At 42.9% G+C, this 22,123-nt stretch overlaps 1 protein-coding gene across 1 annotated transcript in view; it reads left to right on the top strand.

The window, feature by feature from the left end:
• CFAP47 (cilia and flagella associated protein 47) overlaps window positions 1-22,123 on the top strand; it is a 7,413,452-nt gene that overhangs the window by 709,492 nt on the left and 6,681,837 nt on the right. The window contains exon 5 of the mRNA XM_044071840.1: window positions 16,103-16,272. Within this exon, the coding sequence (XP_043927775.1) occupies window positions 16,103-16,272 (170 nt within the window). The remainder of the gene's footprint in view (window positions 1-16,102; window positions 16,273-22,123) is intronic.

The following is a 22,123-nucleotide window of genomic DNA, read 5'->3' as shown; positions in this document are numbered from 1 at the left end:
TCTCTGAATTATCTGACGCACTTCACCAGACTTCAGAGGGATCTGGTCAAGGAACTTTCAGATACCCTCTCTGGTAACCTACCTGAGCAGTTGGCCCTGAAGGTTAGCTCTCAGTTGGCTACCCTATCATCGATATCGAACTCGTCCATGAGGCTCATTTTGTATGCAGCCGAGGGGGCGAGTAGAGCAGCGGGAACAGGTGTTGCTCTACGGAGACAAGCCTGGCTTTGCCTGTGTCATTTTGCGGAAGCCTTCAAGTCTTCCTTTGCCGATGCTCCCTTTGATGGGTCCTCTTTGTTTGAACCCAAGGTAAAGGACACCTTGACTCGCTGTGAACAAGAAGGTAAGACTTTGACTGCTGTAGGGGCACGGTTTTCCACTCCCTTCAGGCCTTATCCCAAGGCTAGAAGAGGGGGGAAAATGTGGTTCCGTAAATCTCAAAAGACTTACTCCTCACAGCAGGGCGATCTCCCTACTAGAGGCAGAGGAGGGGGAATTTTTTCAGGAAGACGCCGTCCCAGAGGCGGCAGAGGCCCCCGCAACACTGGAGACCACAAGTCCTTTTGTGGCTCCTCAACCTTCCAGCATCCCTGAAGGATTGCCCGACTGTGCAGCTCCGGAGCCAGTCGGGGGTCATTTTTCGAAGCACCTAAAGGCCTGGGAGAATATCACTCAGGACCGATGGGTGCTCCGAATCATCACCGGAGGTTACACCATTCCCTTTTCTCAACCCCCCCCCACCATCCCGAAAAATCCCGGACCCACCACCCAGTCAACGGGATCTTGCAGCCATCGAAATCTCAAAGCTGCTTCAAAAAGGAGTCATCCAACTGGTCCCCGTAGGCCAGACCGGATTAGGGACTTACTCAAGATTCTTTTTGGTGCCAAAAAAGACCGGGGACTTGAGGCCCATTTTGGATCTCAGCAAGCTAAATCGATCAGTCAAGAAGTCCAAGTTCCGGATGGTCACCTTGCAATCCATTCTCCCGCTGCTGGAGAAAGGTGTTTGGATGTGCTCCATAGATCTCAAGGATGCCTATTATCACATCCTGATAGATCAGGTGTCCAGGAGACACTTGCGCTTCAGCCTGGGAGACAGTCATTTTCAGTTCCGTGCACTGCCCTTTGGTCTCACCACAGCCCCCAGGGTGTTCACCAAATGTTTGGCGGTGGTGACTGCTCACCTGAGAGGTCTAGGATTCCAGGTGTTTCCATACCTAGACGACTGGCTCCTAACTGCCACCTCCAGGCGTCTACTCTTACAAAACCTAGCAGCCACTATATCTCTAGGCAACTCCCTAGGAATCACCTTCAATTGGGCAAAGTCTGTGTTGCTGCCATCTCAGCATACGGTTTATCGGAGTAGAGATAGACTCAAAGCAAATGCGGGTCTATCTTCCTACAGAGAGGATAGAAACATTACAGTCTCAAGTTCGAGCCTTGCTTCTCAAACGCCGAGCCCCAGCCAGGATGGTCCTACAACTGTTAGGTTCCATGTCGGCCACCGTTCTCCTAGTCCCCTTGGCAAGATTACATATGAGGATTCTCCAGTGGCTCCTGTCAGTCCAGTGGTCTTATCAGGATCTCCCTCTCAGTCACCTCATTCTGATCACAGAGACGTGCAAACAGGACCTTCGTTGGTGGCTTCTTTCCTCCAACCTGGATCAGGGGCGACCCTTCGTTCCACCACCTGCAGTGGCCACATTGACTATGGACGCCTCCCAGACGGGGTGGGGGGGACATTACCTGGGCAGGTCAGTCCAAGGCAAGTGGCATTCCGACGAGAGTCTCCTCCACATCAACATACTAGAAATGAGGGTGGTGCTTCTATCTCTGCAAGCACTACATGATTACCTCCCCCCCGGGCATGATTGCCATTCAGTCCGACAACATGTCAGTAGTCTGGTACCTGAACAAGCAGGGAGGGACCAGATCCTACCCCCTTTGCAGAGAGGCTATGAAAGTATGGGATTGGGCGATTGCAACCAAACATTTTCTGGTAGCAACACACATTCCTGGGAGATCCAATGTGATAGCCGACAGACTGAGCAGAACTATTCTCTCCCCTCACGAGTGGTCTCTGAACGACAGAGTGGCAACTCAGATTTTCAGAAGATGGGGAACTCCTTGTTGAGACCTTTTCGCAACCCCCCTCAACATGAAATGCCAACAGTTCTTCTCTCTCACCCCAGTTCCGGGGGAGATTCCCAAGGATGCCCTAGTCCAAGCTTGGCCCACCGGCCTGCTATACGCCTTTCCACCGGTTCCCCTTCTTCCCAAGGTGATCCAGAAGGCGATTCGCTTGGAGAGCAAAATGATTTTAGTTGCCCCATACTGGCCTCGTCAAGTCTGGTTTCCCTTTCTTCGGAAATATGCACTGGACGGTCCATGGTTCCTGGACCAAGTTCCGGATCTCTTGACCCATCAGTCGGGACAGCTTCATCAGTCCCTCCACTCGATGTTAACAGCTTGGCTCCTCCTCTTCTGACCATAGTCAGGAACCATGCTTTGGACCCGGAAGTCATACATATCTTGTCCTCGGCCCATAAGACTTCTACTAAGAAAATGTATAACAGCAAATGGAAGAGATTTGCAATTTGGGCCCAACTCCGGGGATTAGATCCCATAACTGTCCCGGTGTCAGAGGTTCTGAAGTTTTTAGCTTCTCTGTTCAATCAAGGTTCTTTGGTCTCTACCATCAAGGTTCAATTGGCAGCTATTTCCAATTTTCATGAGAGCATAGAACCACCTTTGATGAACAACAAGTTGTGTAAAGCCTTCATGAAAGGTGCTGGGCTGCTTTGGCCCCTGATATCTCATCCCGCTCCACCGTGGGACCTTAATGTTGTATTAGGTGCTTTGACCTCTTCCCCCCTTTGAACCGGCAGCAACTTGTGACTTGAAATTTCTTTCTTGGAAGACTGCTTTCTTAGTTGCAATTACATCAGCCAGAAGAGTTTCGGAACTTCAAGCCCTATGTGTCAAACCACCATACCTGGTTTTTCACAAGGATAGAGTATCCCTCAGACCGAATCCATCCTTTGTTCCAAAGGTTTGTTCTATTTTTTGTCTGTAACAGTCATTGGAACTTCCAGTTTTCTTCCCAAAGTACTCGAATAGAGCGGAATACATCTTTCACACCTTGGATGTTCACAGACAATTGCGCTTCTATTTGGATAGGACACACCAAACACGGAAAACAGATCAGTTGTTTGTGTCCTTTTCGGACAATAAATTGGGCAAAGCCATCACGAAAGTCACTATTGCCAAGTGGATCAGAGACTGTATCAGTCATACTTACTTCATTTCTAATAAAGAGCTTACAACTACAGTGAAAGCTCATTCTATGGCTACTTCGGCAGCTTTTCATTCTAAGCTTGCCATTAGTGACATTTGTGCTGCGGCTACATGGTCTTCTCCTCACACCTTCATTTCTCATTACAAATTGGACATGGCATCTCGGGGGCGAGCTTCCTTTGGTTCCATAGTTCTCAGGAGTGTTTTCCAGTGAGCCACCCAGGAATCAGGTGCTAGGGACGCTGTCCCATCAGTACAGAATGTAGGCGAGATAGGATCACATAACATCTTTTAGTTATGTACTTACCATAATTTTAGGTGTATGGGATCCATCTCGCCTACATTCCTAATAACCCACCCTCCTTCCCCCTGCCTTGGAGATCAGAAGAGACCGGACGGTTCGAGTTTAGCTGTTTCATCTTGAAACACCTGGCAATATTATATCAACAGTCTATGTGTGTGTGCATGTGTGCGGACAAACAAGATCTGGGGAAGCAGTGGTGGTGCATCCTGGGATGTGGGATAGCTCAGCCAATAAGAGACTTCGTTCTATAGTATAGCGTGCCGAGTCGGAGCCGAGGATCGGCTCCGAACCCATCAGTACAGAATGTAGGCGAGATGAATCCCATACATCTAAAGTTATGGTAAGTACATAACTAAAAGTTTTTTTCCGTTTCCCTTCCTGCCCGGGCTAGGCCCGTTTAAGTTAGAGGACGTAGTCCTGGTGGTGTCTTTCTCTTTCCTGCAGGGCTAGGCCCATTTAAAGTAGAGGACCTATTCCTGTCTCCTTTTTGTGTGTGTGTGTGTGTGTGTGTGTGTGTGTGTGTGTGTGTGTGTGTGTGTGTGTGTGTGTGTGTGTGCTCATCTCTGTGAGAATGTTTAAAGAAAGTAAGGACCATAAGCCATCCGGCTTTAAGAAATGCATTAAATGCTCACAGAAGATGTCCATAGTGGATGGGCACAGTAACTGCATTTACTGTCTGGGGGCCATCCACTTACAGGAAACTTGCTTATTTTGCCACTCTTTCAGTGCTAGGGTGTTACAAGAAAGAACAAATAAGTTCATCCTAAAAGGTCTTCTTAAACCTTCCTTTGAGGAAGATCTGGCTAGCTCTTCCTCCTCTTCTAGATCTCAGGGATCTAAAAAGGAAAAGTCTAAATCCTCTAAGAGGCCCTCCCCGGCACCGGCTGGTGTCTCGGAGCCACCTCTTAAAATCACTAAATCAGATAAGTCCACTGTCTCATTGGCTCTACAGAGCTTGGTGCCAATTGAGAGCAGTACTGTGATTACAGGGTAGGTTCCAGGTAGTTTGGAGCTGACCGCTAACACTATTTCTGGGGGCCGGTCTATGGATCCTCTACCGGTCTCCCCTATATTGAAGTCTCCGATACTGCAGAGATCCCACTGTCCTACTCTGTCCTCCAGGTCTTCCAGGAGTTTATTGGAAGAAGATGTGGAGAGGGTAGTGCTGAGACTGTTGAAGTCATCTGCTTTACCTAAATTGTTGTTGGCTTGACCCAGTCGGTTCCACAGCCACTTGAGTCCGTTAAGCCCCCTTCGATCATTCCTCCACTGAGCCATGCTAGTCTTTTGGAGCCAGAGTGTTTGGTACCACTGGTGAAACCCTTGGCTCCAGCTCTCCCTGTGGCTGTTTCAGAGCCGAGTTCTGCTCCAACACTCTGTGCGCCATCTGTGGTGTCTAGGAGCCGAAGCTCCCCAGTCAACCCTAACAGGGATGCTTGGAACAGAACCTCTTCAGTTCCAAGTCTTTCTCTTGGTGCATTGGCGAGGGTGAGTTCAGATCCTATGTCTATCTCGGAGCCGATGGCTCTGGAGCTGACGGCATCCTCGGCCTCCTCGGAGCTGGGAGGTCTTCGGAGCCAGAGAGGTCGGCATTCGAGATAATTAGGAGTGTGCTGTTCCAATCTTCAGCTCCTACCAGGGGTACTGACACTCTTCCCACTAACGCACCTACTTCTGTCTCAGCTCCTACTCTCTCCATGGACAGCAGAGATCCTCAATCTCAGGAGCCACTGGCTGGTGGCCCCCACTCTTCTGAGACCCCCCCCCGGAATATCCTTCTGAGGAGCCTTCATGGAAGAGGACATGTAAGAGGAAGCATGTAGACTCCCAGGATGAGTCTCTGACCTCTGACACTGACCTCGAGGAGTCAGAAGGGTCCCCCAAGTCATCCTCTGATGATGTCTCCTTCATAGACATCCTAGAAATCCTTAAACAGAGGTGTGGGTGGCCCACTGCCACCCCTTCTGATGAGGAGTCAGTGTACCTGAAGGCTTTCGGTCTCAACCTTCAGCCTCTTGGGTGACTCCACCCTTCGACGATCTGATGGAGCTAGTTAGTCAAAAGGTGTGAGGGATACTCCTGATGCCGTGGAGCCAATCCCCAGGAGACTGAATAAGTTTCTTTCTGCACCCCTCAGGAAAGGATTTTTTTGTCTAAAGGTGTTCCCATAGATGCTATGGTGGTGGCGGCGGCCACTAAGAAGGAGCTAGCTAAGACTTCTGTTCATTCGCCGAATAAGGAGTCTTGAACGATGGACAGATACGGGAAGTGTATCTTCTCTTCAGCGGCATTTACCCTCAGATCGCTGAACTACCATACTCACTTCATGAGGCTTCAGAGAGATCTCCTTAAAGAGTTAGGAGATTCTCTACAAGGTACATGTACTGAGGGAGTCCCTGACAAGATGTCTGCCCAGTTGTCCACCTTGAAATCTATTGTCAACTCTTCCATGTGGCTTATTTTGTATGCAGCCAATGGAGTGAGTAGAGCAGCGGGTTCAGGAATTTCCCTAAGGCGTCATTCCTGGATGCGTTTGTGTAACTTTGCGGAACCGTTCAAGTCCAGCTTTACCAATGCTCCCTTCGATGGTTCCTCATTGTTTGGACCCAAGTTAAAGGACAGTCTCACCCGGTGCGAGCAAGAAGGAAAACCACTCTCTGCAGTGGGAGTATGTTTTACTGTTCCCTCTAGACCATCCCCTAAGGGTCAGAGGAGCGGTAAAATGTGGTTCAAGAAGTCCCAGAGGTTTTTCCAGGATGCACAGGGTGACTCCTCCTTCAGAGACAGAGGAGGAGGAAATGGTAGACATCACCCTAGAGGCAGGGATGGTCCACAAAACCAGGGAGGTCGCGATTTCTTTTGGGGCCGGCCTTACCAGTGCTCCTGATGTGGGGCCCAACTGTGCTTCTCTGGGGCCAGTCGGGGGTCACATTTCTTTGTATCCAGAAGCCTGGCTGGGATCACTCAAGACAAGTGGGTAAAAAGAATTATTACCAGTGGTTATGTCATACCCTTTTCTCTTCCACCTTTTGTTCCCAAGATGATCCCGGATGTTCCACCCAATCACAGGGATCAGGCAACTGTGGAGGTCAACAAGTTGCTGTCAAAAAGAGTCATCCAAACCATCCCAGCAGACCAAATAGGATTCAGAACTTACTCCAGATTCTTTTTAGTGCCAAAATGTACAGGGGACTGGAGGCCCATCTTGGACCTCAGCAGATTGAATGAATCAGTAAAAAAGGACAATTCTGGATGGTGACACTGCAGTCTATACTCCCATTATTAGGGAAAGACAGTTGGATGTGCTCAATAGATCTCCAAGATGCCTACTACCACATAAAAATGGACAGGGTGTCGAGGAGTTATCTACGCTTCCGGTTGGGAGCCAGTCATTACCAGTTTCGTGCTCTGCCCTTTAGTCTCACCACAGCCCCCAGGGTGTTCAACATGTGTATGGCGGTAGTGACAGCTCACCTGAGACATCGAGGATTCCAGGTGTTTCCGTATCTGGACAACTGGCTCTTGACCGCCCCCACCAGGCATCTACTTCTTCAGTCCAGGGACTCTACCATTCAGCTTTCTGCCCAGCTGGGAATTTTTATAAATTGGGAGAAATCTGCCTTATTGCCCTCTCAATCTGTGATTTTTATAGGCACAGAGATGCACACAGTAGACATGTTGGCTCGTCTTCCTGTAGAAAGGGCACAGAATCTGGTTCTTCAAATTCAACATCTTCTCCCCTTATGAAAGGTCAAAGCCAAGACTATTCTGCAACTTCTAGGGACCATGGCTTCCACCATATTACTAGTGCCACTAGCCAGGCTACACATGAGAATTCTTCAGTGGCTCCTGTCGTCCCAATGGTCCTTTCAGCACTTACCATTATCTCATCACATTCTGCTGACAGACTTGCAAGAAGGACCTCCTTTGGTGGACACTACCCAATCAGTTAACCCCGGGCACTTCATTTGTTCCTCACCAACCTGTTGCCACTGTGACCACGGATGCCTCACAGATGGGGGGGGGCATTATCTAGGCAGGACTGTCCAAGGCACATGGTAAGATCATGAGGCTCACCTGCATATCAGCTTTCTAGAGATTAGGGCAGTGCTCTTGGCATTACAAGCACTCCACGACCTTCTGCCTCTGGGGACTATTGCAATACAATCAGACAATATGTCGGTAGTATGGTATATCAACAAACAGGGCGGAACCAGATCTTACCCACTCGGTCGAGAGGCCATGCGAGTTTGGAAATGGGCGATATGTTCCCGACGTTTTCTGGTGGCAACGCAAATTCCAGGGACAACCAACATGATAGCCGACAAGCTCAGCTGGGCAATCCTGATGCCTCGCGAGTGGTCTCTGAAACAGGAAACAGCAGAACAGATTTTCCACAGATGGGGACAGCCTTGCTGCAATCACTTTGTCAGCCCAATCAATGCCAAATGCAGCAGCTACTTCTCCCTTATCCCCCATCTGGGGGAGTCACCGAGAGACACACTTGTTCACGATCGGCCCCTGGGTCTCCTTTATGCTTTTCCTCCCTTTCCTCTCATTCCCAAGGTTATTCAGAAAGCTCAACGGCTGGGAAGCAAACTGATCCTCATTGCTCCTTACTGGCCTCATCAGGTTTGGTTCCCCTTCCTTGGGCCTCTTCTCTTAGCCGATCCTTGGATTCTGGACCTAGTTCCAGACTTGTTGACTCACATGTCAGGTTCGCTTCACCCCTCCTTACACACCCTCAATTTGACAGCATGGCTTCTCCAGTTCCATCCCTAGTCAGGCTTCAAGACTTCTCACCCTCCATGACTCATATCCTTACGTCTTCTCATAAACCTTCCACTAGGAGACTATATTCCAGTAAATGGAGAAGATTCTCTATCTGGGTGGAGAAAATGAATATTGACCCTTATACTGCCTCCATTCCAGTGGTTTTGGAATTCCTGTCTGAGATTTTTCACCAGGGATCTGCGGCTGCCACTATAAGGGTTCAATTGGCAGCGATTTCAAATTTTCATATAGGCTTTCAAGATTCTAATCTGATGTCGCATAGGCTGTGCAAAACTTTCCTTAAAGGTGGCAGTTTGTTGAGACCCCCTCCTTTCAAGAACCTGTTGCCTCATGGGATTTAAATTTTGTGTTATCCAAATTAACTTCTCTGCCCTTCGAGCCTTCTTATTCATCCCCTTTGAAATTCCTGTCTTGGAAGACTTTGTTTCTGGTAGCTATCACGTCGGCCAGACGGGTGTCAGAGTTGCAAGCATTGTTTGTGAAACCCCCTTACCTGATTTTTCTCAAAGACAGGGTGTCCCTTCGTACTAATCCTTCCTTTGTCCCCAAGGTCTGTTCCCATGCCACCTTGAATCAATCCATAGAACTTCCGGTGTTCTTTCCAAATCATTCCAGCGCAGCTGAATACAGGTTTCATCAGCTGGCTGTCCATAGACTATTATGTTTTTATTTACATCGAACTAAGGAAATCAGATCAATTTATTTCCTTCTCCAAATCCAGGTCAGGCCTACCAGTTTCCAAAGTAACACTCTCTAATTGGATTTCTAGCTGTGTATAGCTTACGTTTACAACTCTGAGGGTAGACCTCTACCCTTTAAAATAAAGGCTCATTTTACCAGATCTCCGTCTACCTCTGCAGCCTTTCAAGACAGGGTCCCACTTGATAATATTTGTGCAGCAGCAATGTGGGCTACCCCTCACACTTTTATCACTCATTACAAATTGGAATTAACATCCAGGGGTAGACCTTCATTTGGTTCCACGGTACTCAGGAGTATTTTTCCTTGAGCCACCCAAGAATAAGGTGCTAGAGACGCTGTCCCATATGTAAGCATGAAGGCAAGTTAGGACTACAGAACATAAAGAAGTTATGTACTCACCATAATGTTCCATGTTTGTAGTCCATCTCGCCCTTCATTCTTACGAACCCACCCTCCTACCCCCATCCTGGAAGTACCTGGAGACAGAAAATATTATTATCATTTTTTTATGGAGACCTTTTAGTATTGGCTTCTTTTGTATATTTGTTGTTATCTCTCCTAGTTAGCAGCCAACAAGATCTGGGGATTGTCCTGGTGCACCATGGGATACCTACCTAGCCATGAGCCAACTAGAAGACTTCCAGCTTGTAGATCCCATATGTAAGAATGAAGGGCAAGATGGACTACAAACATGGAATGTTATGGTGAGTACATAACTTCTTTTTCCTTTCTTTGCTGCTTAAGGAACACCAGGAACACCTGACTGGGAACACTTATGAAGGTATCCAATATAAAAAATAGCAGTGGCATACCTCACTGTGGTGAGCAGTGCAGGAATTACTACAGTGACCTGAGAAGGTGCCAGATATATATGTGTTACTGAGAATAACTATAGAATGACAGAAGTCCACAACATTACTCTGGTAAAACTACTATATATAGACACAGAATTAGTCTTGACCACACTTTTCACAGTGCATCTGTCAGAGAGACACGCACACACCAGTAATGCTACATGCCCACCCTTGTCTGATAATACATCCCTTCATAGAGTCTGACTTATATTACATGTAGACAATTAGTGAAATTAGACCAAAATATAGCTTTAATGCTTTAGTAGTATGTAGCCATTTCATGTTCTGCTTCATATAGACTGTATTTATTTTATGCATATGGTCATTTCTCTCTCTGTCTCTTTTTCTCCATTCCCTTCCTTTATTTCTGTCATTTTTATAATTATTTTCTCTTTGTTATGTTTTGTTTATCTATATTTATGTTTGCATTTTGTACAGCAGATGCCATGGCCTCAGCTTTCAGGCTCTCTTCCCATCAGGCCCAGCTATGTCATCCATGTCCCCACCTGTAACCCAGCCTGCATCCACAATGGCTGCAGGGGGCAGGGGGTTGCCTGGGGGCAACTTCTCATAACCAAGAAAATGCCCCACTGGAAGAGGTGGTAGGGGATCTGATACAATGGTGTCAGTAGGACCATCGGCCACCTAGAAAGGGTCCACTTACGTCTAGCAGAGGCTGCTTGCTGCCTGTCCCTTCCATCATCTCTTCAGGCAGAGGCCGTTGGGGGATGACCAGGGTGCTGTCTGGTTCTCTCGGTATCATACATTCAGTGCAGTTCAGAAATCCATCCCTACCCTAACCCCATCCTGGTGTTTCCCTCCCTTGTATATCAATTCCCTCCCCTGTTTGTTGTCCAGTCCTTCCTATCACCATCACCATTTTCTCCATTTGTTTGTGTGACTCTAATTGCATTGTCTCCCACTCTTAATGTGCAAGCTTCTCTGTCAGTCTTTGACTCTGTTGTATATTTGTGCATGTGTTCTTGCTTCTGACCCTTACTTTCTTACTATATTTTTACCTTCCCTTACACCTTTGCCCAACTACCTTCCTAAAAATGGGCACATGTCCCAAAAAAGAAAAAAAAAGAGTGCTTACCCTTTCTCTGTCTCCCCTCTCCCATTCTTCTCTTCCCTCTTTCACATATGTATGCTCTTTTACATGCTGTCCATTTTCTTATTGTCCTGTACACCTATTCCACATCCTTTTTTGGAAAAAAATAGCTAAACATTGTAGTGGTCTCTTTAAAGTGATGTGCTTAGTTTCCTGTATTGTAAATTAGTGCATGTGCATGAGCTGAAGTGCATGATGCACTCTCTTTCTATTCTTGTCAATTTTCCTTGTCACACTCCTAGCCATAAGTGCACAATTTCCCCCTTCACCACAGGTCTTGTGCCTTGCATGCATACCTCTCAACCTCTTAGTGCTAGCAATCTGGGCAAAGTCTAAAATAATGGGGGGGGGGGGGGGACAAAAGCCAAAAACAGACGGATTTTAAATATTACTCTTATAAAGTTAGAAAGTTGCTACAATAACAAGGTTTGTGTGAGCATGCATTTTCTGAAGGATATGAACTCTGAAACTCAGGTGTATGTCATTATTTAGCAACATCAATCCACAGTGATTTACCAGAAAACCACAAATTTTTATGAGGAACAGACCAAATGTATGAGGCAAAAATATGGATATTCTGTGAAAATCTGGACATTTGAAAGGTATGCTTTCATGAGTTTATTATTTTTTTTATTTTTTTTGTAATTAGCAGCAAACTGGTTTGCAAATTTATGCCTAGTTAATTGAAAATTAACTTTGGGCTGTATCATTATATAAGCTGTATCTGTGGTAGGCACACAATGATCACACTAAGCATGTTTCTGAATCCCAGGAACAGTGTCCATCTCATTTAGGCTTCATACTGTCATCTCCCACAGTATCAGTACAGTTGTGTAAGGTACTGACAATAACAGTTGATGTTTGGATAATGGGGTGCTAACTGCAGTGTAGCTCATACGTTCATGAGTTTATATTAGGCTGCTGATCCAGTGGACCATTTAGAGCCATTTAATTATCAAGACAGGAATTGATTCAAAGACCCCACTTAGTTTTGACCCCTTTCTATAAGGGCTAGAGGAGCCAGGTCAAGAGTGTACTTATGACTGCCCATCCAGTCATCCAGGTTATACTTATAAAGGGTCGTGGAGTTACTCTGCTTTACCTCTGAAGGGAGTCTGTTCCATAAAAGAAGTATTCACTGTGAAAGATATCTGTTCTACCAACAGGTCCTGTTTATATTTGGTGGTAATTTTCAGTCTCTTGAGCAGATGTTTATGGTGGTGTTTTGTTCTGTGGATGTTTAGGAGGTTACATAGTACTGGTTCTGTCATGTCTGTGTTGGCAAGGCATATATCTCCTCTCAGCAGTCTGTAGGAAATGGAAAATAGTAAGAATGCTTTAAGGCTGCACAGTAGCTCAAGGAATGACATAATCTTGATTTGTTTCATAGATTCATAGACTGTCACTAGGCTAACACCCAAGGGGAAATGCTGTAATCTCTCAAGCTGAGTCATATGCCTATTCAAGTACATAACAAAATTGGCAATGCATTCTATTATTGGTCTTATAGTGGAGGAAAAGTGGGGAATAATTACTTCCTTGGATCTAGAAGATATGCCCCTGGAGATTAGTTTGGCTCTATGAAAGGATTTTCTAACATTGGTCACCTTGTGGTCAAAGGATAGTTCATTGTCATTGACGGTGCCCAAATCTGTAATGATGCACTTAATTTTTATGGGGTGTCACCTATGTGATATGAACAGGAATGCCCAGATTTGTGAAAGGACAAAACGCTGCATTTCAGTATTTACTTTAAGGCTGAGGTTAGACACAGGCATTTGGCATCTGCTGTAGTGTTAGAAAAGTAGATACCAAAGGTGTGTAGTCTCAAGACAAATCCTTGAGGGACACAGCTGGCAACGACTCTTTTAGTTGAGAGAGTTCCTGCAACACTAACAGTCAGGGTTCTTTTGATGAGCCAGTTTTCTATCAAGTGGGTAACAAATGGGTTTTCATTTAATTGGATTGTCTTATAAATGATGCCCGAGTGTGGTATGCATCTTTGGCCAAGTCCAAATATGTCATGTGAACAAATTTACCTTAGTGACTTGTTCTAAAAAGTCCACCAGATTTAAGAGACAAGATTTGCCTTTAACAAATATAAACTGGTTAGGATTCAGGGTTTGAATAATGCCTATGTCCTTGTTTATGATGTCAATAATGATATTTTCCATTGCCTTACTATTAAAGCTGTTGAGGCTAATAGTTCCGCAGTTCCCTGGGTCAGTTGTGGGTCCCCCTTTGTGGAGTGAGTTGACTTCAGCAATTCTGCATACTTCTGTAATGAATCCAGTTGACATTGAATAGACATAATAAAGAGTCATCCAGGTAGTGTTTGGTACTGAAAAGAATAAAACCTAGGACATTGTCAGGGCCACAGAACTAGTGCTTTTAACCTTGGAGAGAGTGCTTAGGACTTGCCCATAGGTGATTTTGAGGGTGGGGTGACGTAAACATACTATAATGCTGTGTGTAGTTTGGGGGGAGATGGGGGGGTGAACTTTCAGCTGAATTTGTCCGCTAGCATGTTGGTAATGTCCTCATTGGTCGAGTATACAATGCTATTTTGTATTAACTCAGAGAATTGCTGGCTATTATTTCTTCGGTTCCTGACATAGCTGAAGAAGGTTTTATTGTTATCCTTAGCATGTTTGGCAATTCACAATTCTTAATTGTTCTTGGAGGATTTTATTTTATTTCTAAGTTCTATGTTGACTACTTTGAACTCTTTTTTTTTTTAGTTAATGAGTGTTAAGTTTGTTTTTATAGGCTAGGTGTTTCTTCCTCTAACTGTAGAGTTTGTTGATACCGTAGTTCCACCAAATGGGTTTGTTCTTAAATTTAGCACTATATTTTTGTCTTACGGAAACAATGCCTCATAACAACTTGGAGTTGGGAATAGAATTTATCCATGAAAATTTCAGTGTGTGAATCAGGGTCATCCAGTTGTTTGAATTTCATCAGTCATCATTTAGCTGGAGAGGATTTCTCTTGGCATGGTCTCTGAATGCGCAAGGATTTTCAGATTACTAAGATTTCACACTTATAGCAAATGTAACTCTGCAGTGGTCAGATTTGGTAACTGTGAGCTGAAGCATAATGGGGTTCAGTTTGTGAGAACTAGGTCTAATATATTTGAGCCCCTCAAATTTCTAAGTAGTTTGTCCAAGGAGTTTGCAATAAATGAAATCTAGGAATCTCTGTGCATACTTGTTTGTGGTGGTATAAGTTCCCAATTTAATGGTGGAATAGTTGAAATCATCCAAGAGGATAGTATTTCATTGTATGGTGATGGATGTTGGTTTGAAGAACTCCTCATGGTCTTCTGATGTCAGAAGTGGCATGGTAGTTAGCTACTCTGTGATAATGGGTTTTATTTATTGTAAGTATGTGGAGAAGTGTTAGGTCATTGTCGTGCATTATGAGTCTGGAGGAGAAATGTATTTTTGAGAGCACAGGTATCTAGCATGAAGGGGCTTGAGGTCTTTAGTGACATTACATATCCTGGCACCTTGCAGGCAACTAACCATTGCCCTGTCTTTGCTTAGCCTACTGAGTGGAGCATCTGTGTGCCTAAGTTTGGGGACACCTATAATAAGGGCATTGCCAGATGAAACTGCTTGGTTTTGCCACTTTAAGGGCTTATGTGTACTACCATGTGACCCCTGTTAGAGTTAATATTTCAATTTAGTAGATTGAGCTGTATGTTGGCTATAATATGCTAATGCTGTGTTACACACAAGAGATAAATTTGTGGGGTTTAGACTGATGTCTACTCTAAGAGGCTTAGGATATGATATTGGAATGGCATTAGCAAAAGACAGCATAAGGTTTGTAATTTGTGGATATTGTATAGGTGCGGGTGAGGGTAAGACAATGCCAAGCTCATTGCATGCAGCTGGTTGAGAGAGAGATGACTTCATTTAAGTATTTACACCTCTCACAGATGGAGTCCTTATTGTTTTCTAGCATTTTTTTTTTTTCAATGAGCATCAGGCAGATCTTACACTGCCTCAGGATTCCATGTGTTTTAAGGCTGGAGGTGGGGGTTGGGGGTGGCATGATTGTGTGTTGACTTCCTATGATAACCAGTTTGGCTAGATTTAAAGTAAATGAGAAATCTAGAGGGGATGGGGAAATATTACAGATCTGGAAGTTAGTTGGACTGGTGTTATGGTCAGCATAAGTTCATGCTGCTCAAGGCAACTGGTTCTCAAGCTGTGCAGATCAGTGCAACTAGGAAAAAGCATGCACAACTCAACACAGGCAATTTAGGCAAAGCGGAACTAGATATGTAACTCACCAATGTTATAAAAAGATCACTTTAAGAAGAAGAGAGAAATTTATTTCCATTTACTACCAGCTATGGAAATACCACTGCTATCAATGAACACAACAGAAGAAAATAAAATAACCAATGAAAACTAGGTGAAGTCCAAAGCTCCAGTGTTGAACACCACCTTGGATCTATACCAGTTAGTCTGCTACTTAGATCAAATCACAATGATTTTAAAATGACTCTCACCCCTGGCCCAACAGATTTACTCAATGCAGTGTTTTAAATAGAACAAGACTGTATTAAGCAAAACAGAACAGCTCAAAATGGCTAAGGTGTAGCTATTCATTGTCAGGCAAGGCAGTATTAGCTGAAGCAACTCAAAGGATATAAAGCATTTACAGGCAATGCAAAAACCACTCAAAATACAAAAAGCAGTATAGAATATTAACAGGTAATGTAGAAACAACTCAGAATGGCTAGAATAGCAAGGCACCTTAAGTGCAGACAAAAGTGCTTTCTAGACTTTTTTCTCTTTAGATGCAGTTGCTAGTTAAACAGTGAGGTGCACATCTCTGATGTGTGTCTCTGTGTGTGTGTGTGTGTGTGTGTGTGTGTGTGTGTGTGTGTGTGTGTGTGTGTGTGTGTGTGTGTCTTTCACATATGTGCATGTATACATTTTTTTCACGTCTGTGTGCTTCTCATTTTAATCTGTTGTTGCTATTTTGTCCTGCATCTCATTTATGTATATTTCATTATTATAGGGTGTAGACTTGGAAAAATGTACTGATGTTGCTCTGATAGACATGGAGCTGGGTATACATGAAAAGTGCTCAGATGTTACCACCATAATATCGTGTATCCCAAATCAAGGAGTTCTAGAACCTTTTCAACAAACATCTATTTCCTTGTGCTTCACTCCAAAAGACTGCAGGTATTTTTAAAAATAGTTTTTGGATTATTAGATGAATAATGTAACTATAATAATATAACATATTTTAAGTTCTGTATACAGTATTTACATTTACATGTGTTTTTTAAAGAAAATAGCAATTTTGATAGTTTATAATTTTGTTTTGGATCTGCTGTCCATCATACCCTGAAGCTAGAGTATTATCCACTGAGGATGGATTCTTCTTTATCCTGCTGTGCATAAATTGTAGACTTTATTGATGTCTTCCATGTGAGGGCTGATGAGGATAACAAAAGTATACAAGATGGTATACAGAAAAATGACGGTGATTGTACCTTGCACTATTAGCCCATCATCTGCATAATTCACTGTAAGAATGGTTAGCTTTAATCAGTGACAGTTCCCACTAACATCTTAATTTACAGGTGCCCTGGAAACCTCATATAGCTGAAGACTCTAAATTTAAGTAAGAAAAATAACAATGATATGTTAAAATTGGACACACAGTAAGAGCCCGTAAAATAAGAACAAGAAATGTTTATGTGCTGAAATAAGTAACTGGAAACTTAGTACTTATTGCTTGCACAGTATTCAGGCTGAGGAAGACATGACACACAATACAGAGCAAAATACTTCCTTTATACAGTGTGTAAGGTCAGAATATGCAGGAAGTTAAGCCACTCCTGATTGAAATGAAACCGGAAGGGAAATGTGAACCTAGAGGTTTTTGCAGCCTTTTGATATTGAAAAATGCTATGAATTGCAAATGTGAAAATTACCTATAATGTAAGGAAAAAAACACTTTGTCTTTAGTTATACTTGGAAGTAAGTTTACCAGGTAGAGGCTGAACAGAAAAATATTACTTTATTTTCCTCACTTTAAATTAAATAAGTTCTGAACTGAAACTTTAGAAAACAATGATTTATTTAAAATGATATGTTAAGGAAATAGGTATTTTAAATGGACAGTGGCAAATATTCTTAATGCTTTTCATGTGGATTACAGTTGCAATCATCACTGCAGGAAATTCTGGTGATGTCTGAGGTGTGACATCCAGTCTGACTTCCAGAGCTGGGCAACCATCCCCATAGCCAGGCTCATGCCACTTTACCTTGGCCATCTTCACTTATCTGGTATATAAGTGGTATCCACCTGGGCCATCTTTAGTTCTTTATTGCCACATTTGTGAATGCCAGTAGAAAGAACATCTATCAATCCATCATTCCAGGTTTATGACCAAAAAACCAGGGCTGATGAGTGCCCCATAAGAGATCTTTTCTACTATTCCTGCTAATAGTAGGAACCATGCTTTGGTCAACATACGGTATTGTGTTGTGTTTATTTCATATGTTTATTTATTTTATAACTAACACAGTGGTATAGTGCATGTTTGCTGTCAGGAAAGGCAGTAGATGTGCTTACAAATATCAGATTCTGCACAAGACTTTCATTGTAGTGGCATTTACTTTGTAGTCAAGAACATAATTTTATTTAGTGTGAAGTTTAAGGATTTATATCTAAGACCTTTTGTGATGACCCACCACTGGCCCAGTAATCAAGGAACCTTAATTCTCAGCACTGGCAACAGTGGGGGACATGCATTGGGAGAATGACAAGCACACACACACAGTATTTCCAGATACAGCTCTCTGCATCAAATGCAGTGTCCCTTAAGATCACACAGAGACCAGTCAGTCTGGGGCTGGTTTCTCCCTCTTTGTCTAGATTCCCAATAAACTCCCCACTGGCACAGCTCTAGAGTTGAGATCTCAGCTAAACCTCCAGAACCCTCTCTGTCCAACCAGTGCTTCGTGTCCCTGCCCAAGTAGCAGACACACACACTCTTTGAGGTTTGATTTACACACACACACACACACACACACACACACACACGCACACACTTGGGAAAGGCTGGCACAGGTTTACTAGCTATGCCCTCTTTTTTCCCAGACTATAAGGTAATTATCACTGCCACCAGCCAACTCTTTATCAGCTACTTTAATGCCCTTAACAAAGGGTGTCCAGTCTTATATTAAAATTAATACAAATGGTAGTTTGACCAGGTGCAAGGCTATTAGGATTGGCCTACACAGTGTCACCAAATAAATATGCAAGTACTCTCAAAACTTAAATATCTCCAGACAGATTAGCCACAATGAAAGGTTTAAATATATTTAATAATAAAAGACCAAGAAAATACTGAGTGTACATTCACAGTGACAGAGTTCAAAACCACAGGAAATATTTAAAACAACATTGCAAGACAGTCTCAAATAAATTAAGAAAAATATCTAAACTAAGCTTTGCTATATTCCTGACTATATCTAAGAGAGTTACTATACCTAGAAACTTACTGGGAGCAAGGCAGATGTTGTGGTGAATGGTTCCTGTCATTGTCAGGTCCATGACAAAATATAGGCTGCACTGTCTCACTAAGAGAGTTCTCAAATTAGTATCTGAAATATTGCTGCTGGAATACCTTACAGAATGACATACTTTCTTGCCATCTGACTCTATTCGAGGTGAAACCCCCATTGCTGGAAGCTGACAGTATTTAACATCTGCATGTGAAAATACATAGACCGCAGATGTTTGGCAGATGCTGGAAGTCATCAAATAAAATACATTCCTTGATATTTCAAGACTAGTAATTATTTCACCCTAGAGACAATACAGAAAGCTCCCTAGTTTTAGACATTATGTCTCCTTGCTGCATTGAAACTGAAAGATACCGTGCTTTATGGCCTAGCCATAAAGTAATTTAATTTCTGTTGTTTTTCTAAAATTTACTAGACTGAGGTTAACCTCCTGTATCCTAGTTTTCACTATTAAAATGTATACATTTAAATAGTTACCATAGTGCATGTACATTTCTGTTCTATTCCAATAGGGCACATTGTGGTTACATTTCAAACAGCATGTTGCAAAAACCTTTTTGACACACACGTCTGTACCAGCTGTTTGATATACACATGACATACAGTTCTAATACATTTGTAACACAAGCATTTTATATAAATCATGTTGATATTCACATATTACATATAATTATTTACACAATTCCAGATAGCTGTGCTGGCAGTATCTGCCTTTGTCTCACCCTTAATATGAGGCTGAAGGCCCTTCAGACTTCTGACTAGGATAAAGTTCACAGCCCTCTTAGGACAACCTGCCATGCCAGCAAAGTCACTTGCAGGCTGGTAGACTAGATGTTCCTGTCAAAAAGAAAAGGACATAGAAGTGTGGACCAAAAGAGAAGCATGGGCAAGCCATCCAATCCAATCATCCATTCAGTGTCATTCTGTCTCTGAGTATATCAGCTTTGTGGAGACACTTAAGCAGCTCCCAGCTCTGATGTCTGCAGCAGCTGTTATCTATTGTGATGCTACTTTGGAAGCTGGCACACCATCGGCACCCAACATATTTCACCTGCCCCAAAAATGATCTAGACAACAAACAACCAATACCACTTTAATGTAATTGAATGAATTAGCTACAGATTGGATTAATCAGTTGTTTAATTGGTATACTATGGAAGTATAAAAGCAGAATGGTTCTTGTCTTCCAAGTTTTAATGGTCTGAGGAAGCCCGAAGAGGTGAAAGTGCTTACCAGTGCACAAATAAACTGAGTTTTTAGTCCAGTTTGGACTGTTTCTGTCTTTGATACTTGTGTGGAAGGAATTTATATGCTGTTGAGTATTTGCAGCCTTTGTTTGCTCCTTTACCATCTTTATTTTACTTTAAAATTTTGCTGCTGGGTTTTTGGTAAGCATCATTTACTCCCTGGTATCATTGTTTTGTGTTTGAAACAACCAATGTTAGTTTGATGTCTGCTCCTGAACAGCATTTTACTATTAAGCAAGGAAAAGGTAGTATTTGCTTTGGTTAATGAAGAGAAAGACATCCAAGATCGCAGAAAGTTGGAACTCCAGGAATGCCCTTCCTTGGGTTCAGAGATCTCCATTAGGTGCTCACCATGCTAAGCCCCAGACAATGAAGGGGCAGACTTTTTCTAATCTGAAGTTGTTGCCTTTTAGCATGTCATCTGCCCCAACCCAACTACTTCTCCTTCTAAAAATTGGATTAAACTGGCTTGTTGCTTCTTTCGGCTCTAACAAATCCTAAAGCCAAAATCCAGCTCAATCCTCTGCATCAGGAGTCCAATTCAGAAGAAAAAATAAAGTTTGCTCTTTGAGAGACCTTGACTGCTCTACGTTTGAAGACAAGGGAAATAATTTGGATTATAAGTCCCAGATGTCCGCCTCCTTAATATACGATAAAGATAGTGATGATGTCCTAACCTCTGATTCACCACCAGAAGACCTGTAATTTGGGGATAATCTCTTTTTTCATAAGGGAGTATATCCTATGGCAAACTTTTGAGCCCTCAGTCTCCAAGGAAAGGCTTAGGGTATTGCCTTGTGTGCTGGAGGCTGATATATTTTATGGTGAGCTGAACAAAATAAGTTTATTTAAAAATATAGAATGCAAGTAAGTGACAATTTTAACAGTACAGTAAAATGTAATCTTAAACAAGCAAAATAAAACAAAGCATCTAAAATTTTGAAATACGTTTTACACACCCACTGCAAGAAATATTTTACTCAATAAGCTCTGAAAGTACAGTTGTGTAAATAAATTTAGCTTAACAGCAGATGTTCAAGTAGATCAATGCTGCAGCATCCTTAGCTATATTGGTTATATCCTGCATAAGGTATAACAGCTGGTTAGCTTCCAAAGCTTAAGGGCAGCTTTCACACAGACTATTGAAAGCTCGAGCTAGGCAGGGAGAAAAACAGTTGTCTAGTTACCCAGCTCTTCCAAGCTTTCATTTTAATTAAAAGAGGGAGGCTAGAGCCCTGAAAAGGATCAATGCTAAGTATATAAAAAAAAAAAATAATGTTCTCAGTCTGGCAACAAAAGTCATGCAAAAATAAGGAGGATGGAGCATCTATAGTGCAGCAGTGATCTGTTAAAACATCTACTGTTATGGTAAGTTTACTTATGCAAGTGTAGTATTTTCATTGTTGGATTACTACTGCTGTAGTTTTAGTTATATGGCTAGAATACCAAAGCTTAGAAAGTTTGGAAGGAGGAAGAATGAGACTCCAGGAGCCTCTTGAGAATGATTCTAACAAAGACTGTTCTAGACCTGGAAAAGGAGTCTAACCTTTGTGAATGTATGTACATAAGATCAGGTTGCTGCTTCTAGAATATTTCTAGAGCCCACCACTTTCTAAAAAGTCACTAAAGAAGCAAAGTCACTGGTAGAATGTGCCTTAATTCTGCCTGGAATTAAGTATTAAGGTGAGAGTAACAAAAGGAAATAGTATGGGACAACCATTTGGAAATTGTCTGCATTGACATTGGTTGTCTTGTTTTCTTACCTTCATAAGAAATGAGTAACTGATCAGAATTTCTGAAGGTTTAAGTTCTGCCAAGATAGTATCTGAGTTGTCTATGGACAATCCTTTCTCCCTAATTGTTACGAAAGAAGACAGGGAGATGGACTGCTTGGCTCATCTCTGATACCACTTTAGGCATAAATAAAGGATTCGTTCAATAAAAAATATATATTTTTGTGAAAAATGAGAGATGATTGACCCAGCCACTCTTGCAGAAGTCAGAGCAATCAGCAACACTGTTTTCCATGTTAAGAACCTCAAAATAAGAACCCAGTGACATGGTTCAAATGGTGCAAGTGCTGATTTTTTCCAAAACAGACCAAAGGAGGAACTGCCTGCTTTCTAGGTGAATGGGTATGCAGAAACCCTTTTGAAAAATATGTTGACATGGGAGGGCATTAAAAGAAAGGGAATCCATGAGCAGACAAGATGAATGTTGACAGAGGAATAGGAAAGGCCAGAAGA

Source organism: Protopterus annectens, chromosome 5.part0 (assembly GCF_019279795.1).
Source record: "Protopterus annectens isolate FY-2018-M chromosome 5.part0, PAN1.0, whole genome shotgun sequence".
NCBI classification, from domain to species: domain Eukaryota; kingdom Metazoa; phylum Chordata; order Ceratodontiformes; family Protopteridae; genus Protopterus; species Protopterus annectens.
Note: the sequence above shows the minus strand (reverse complement) of the source record. Positions and strands in the feature narration are given on the sequence as shown.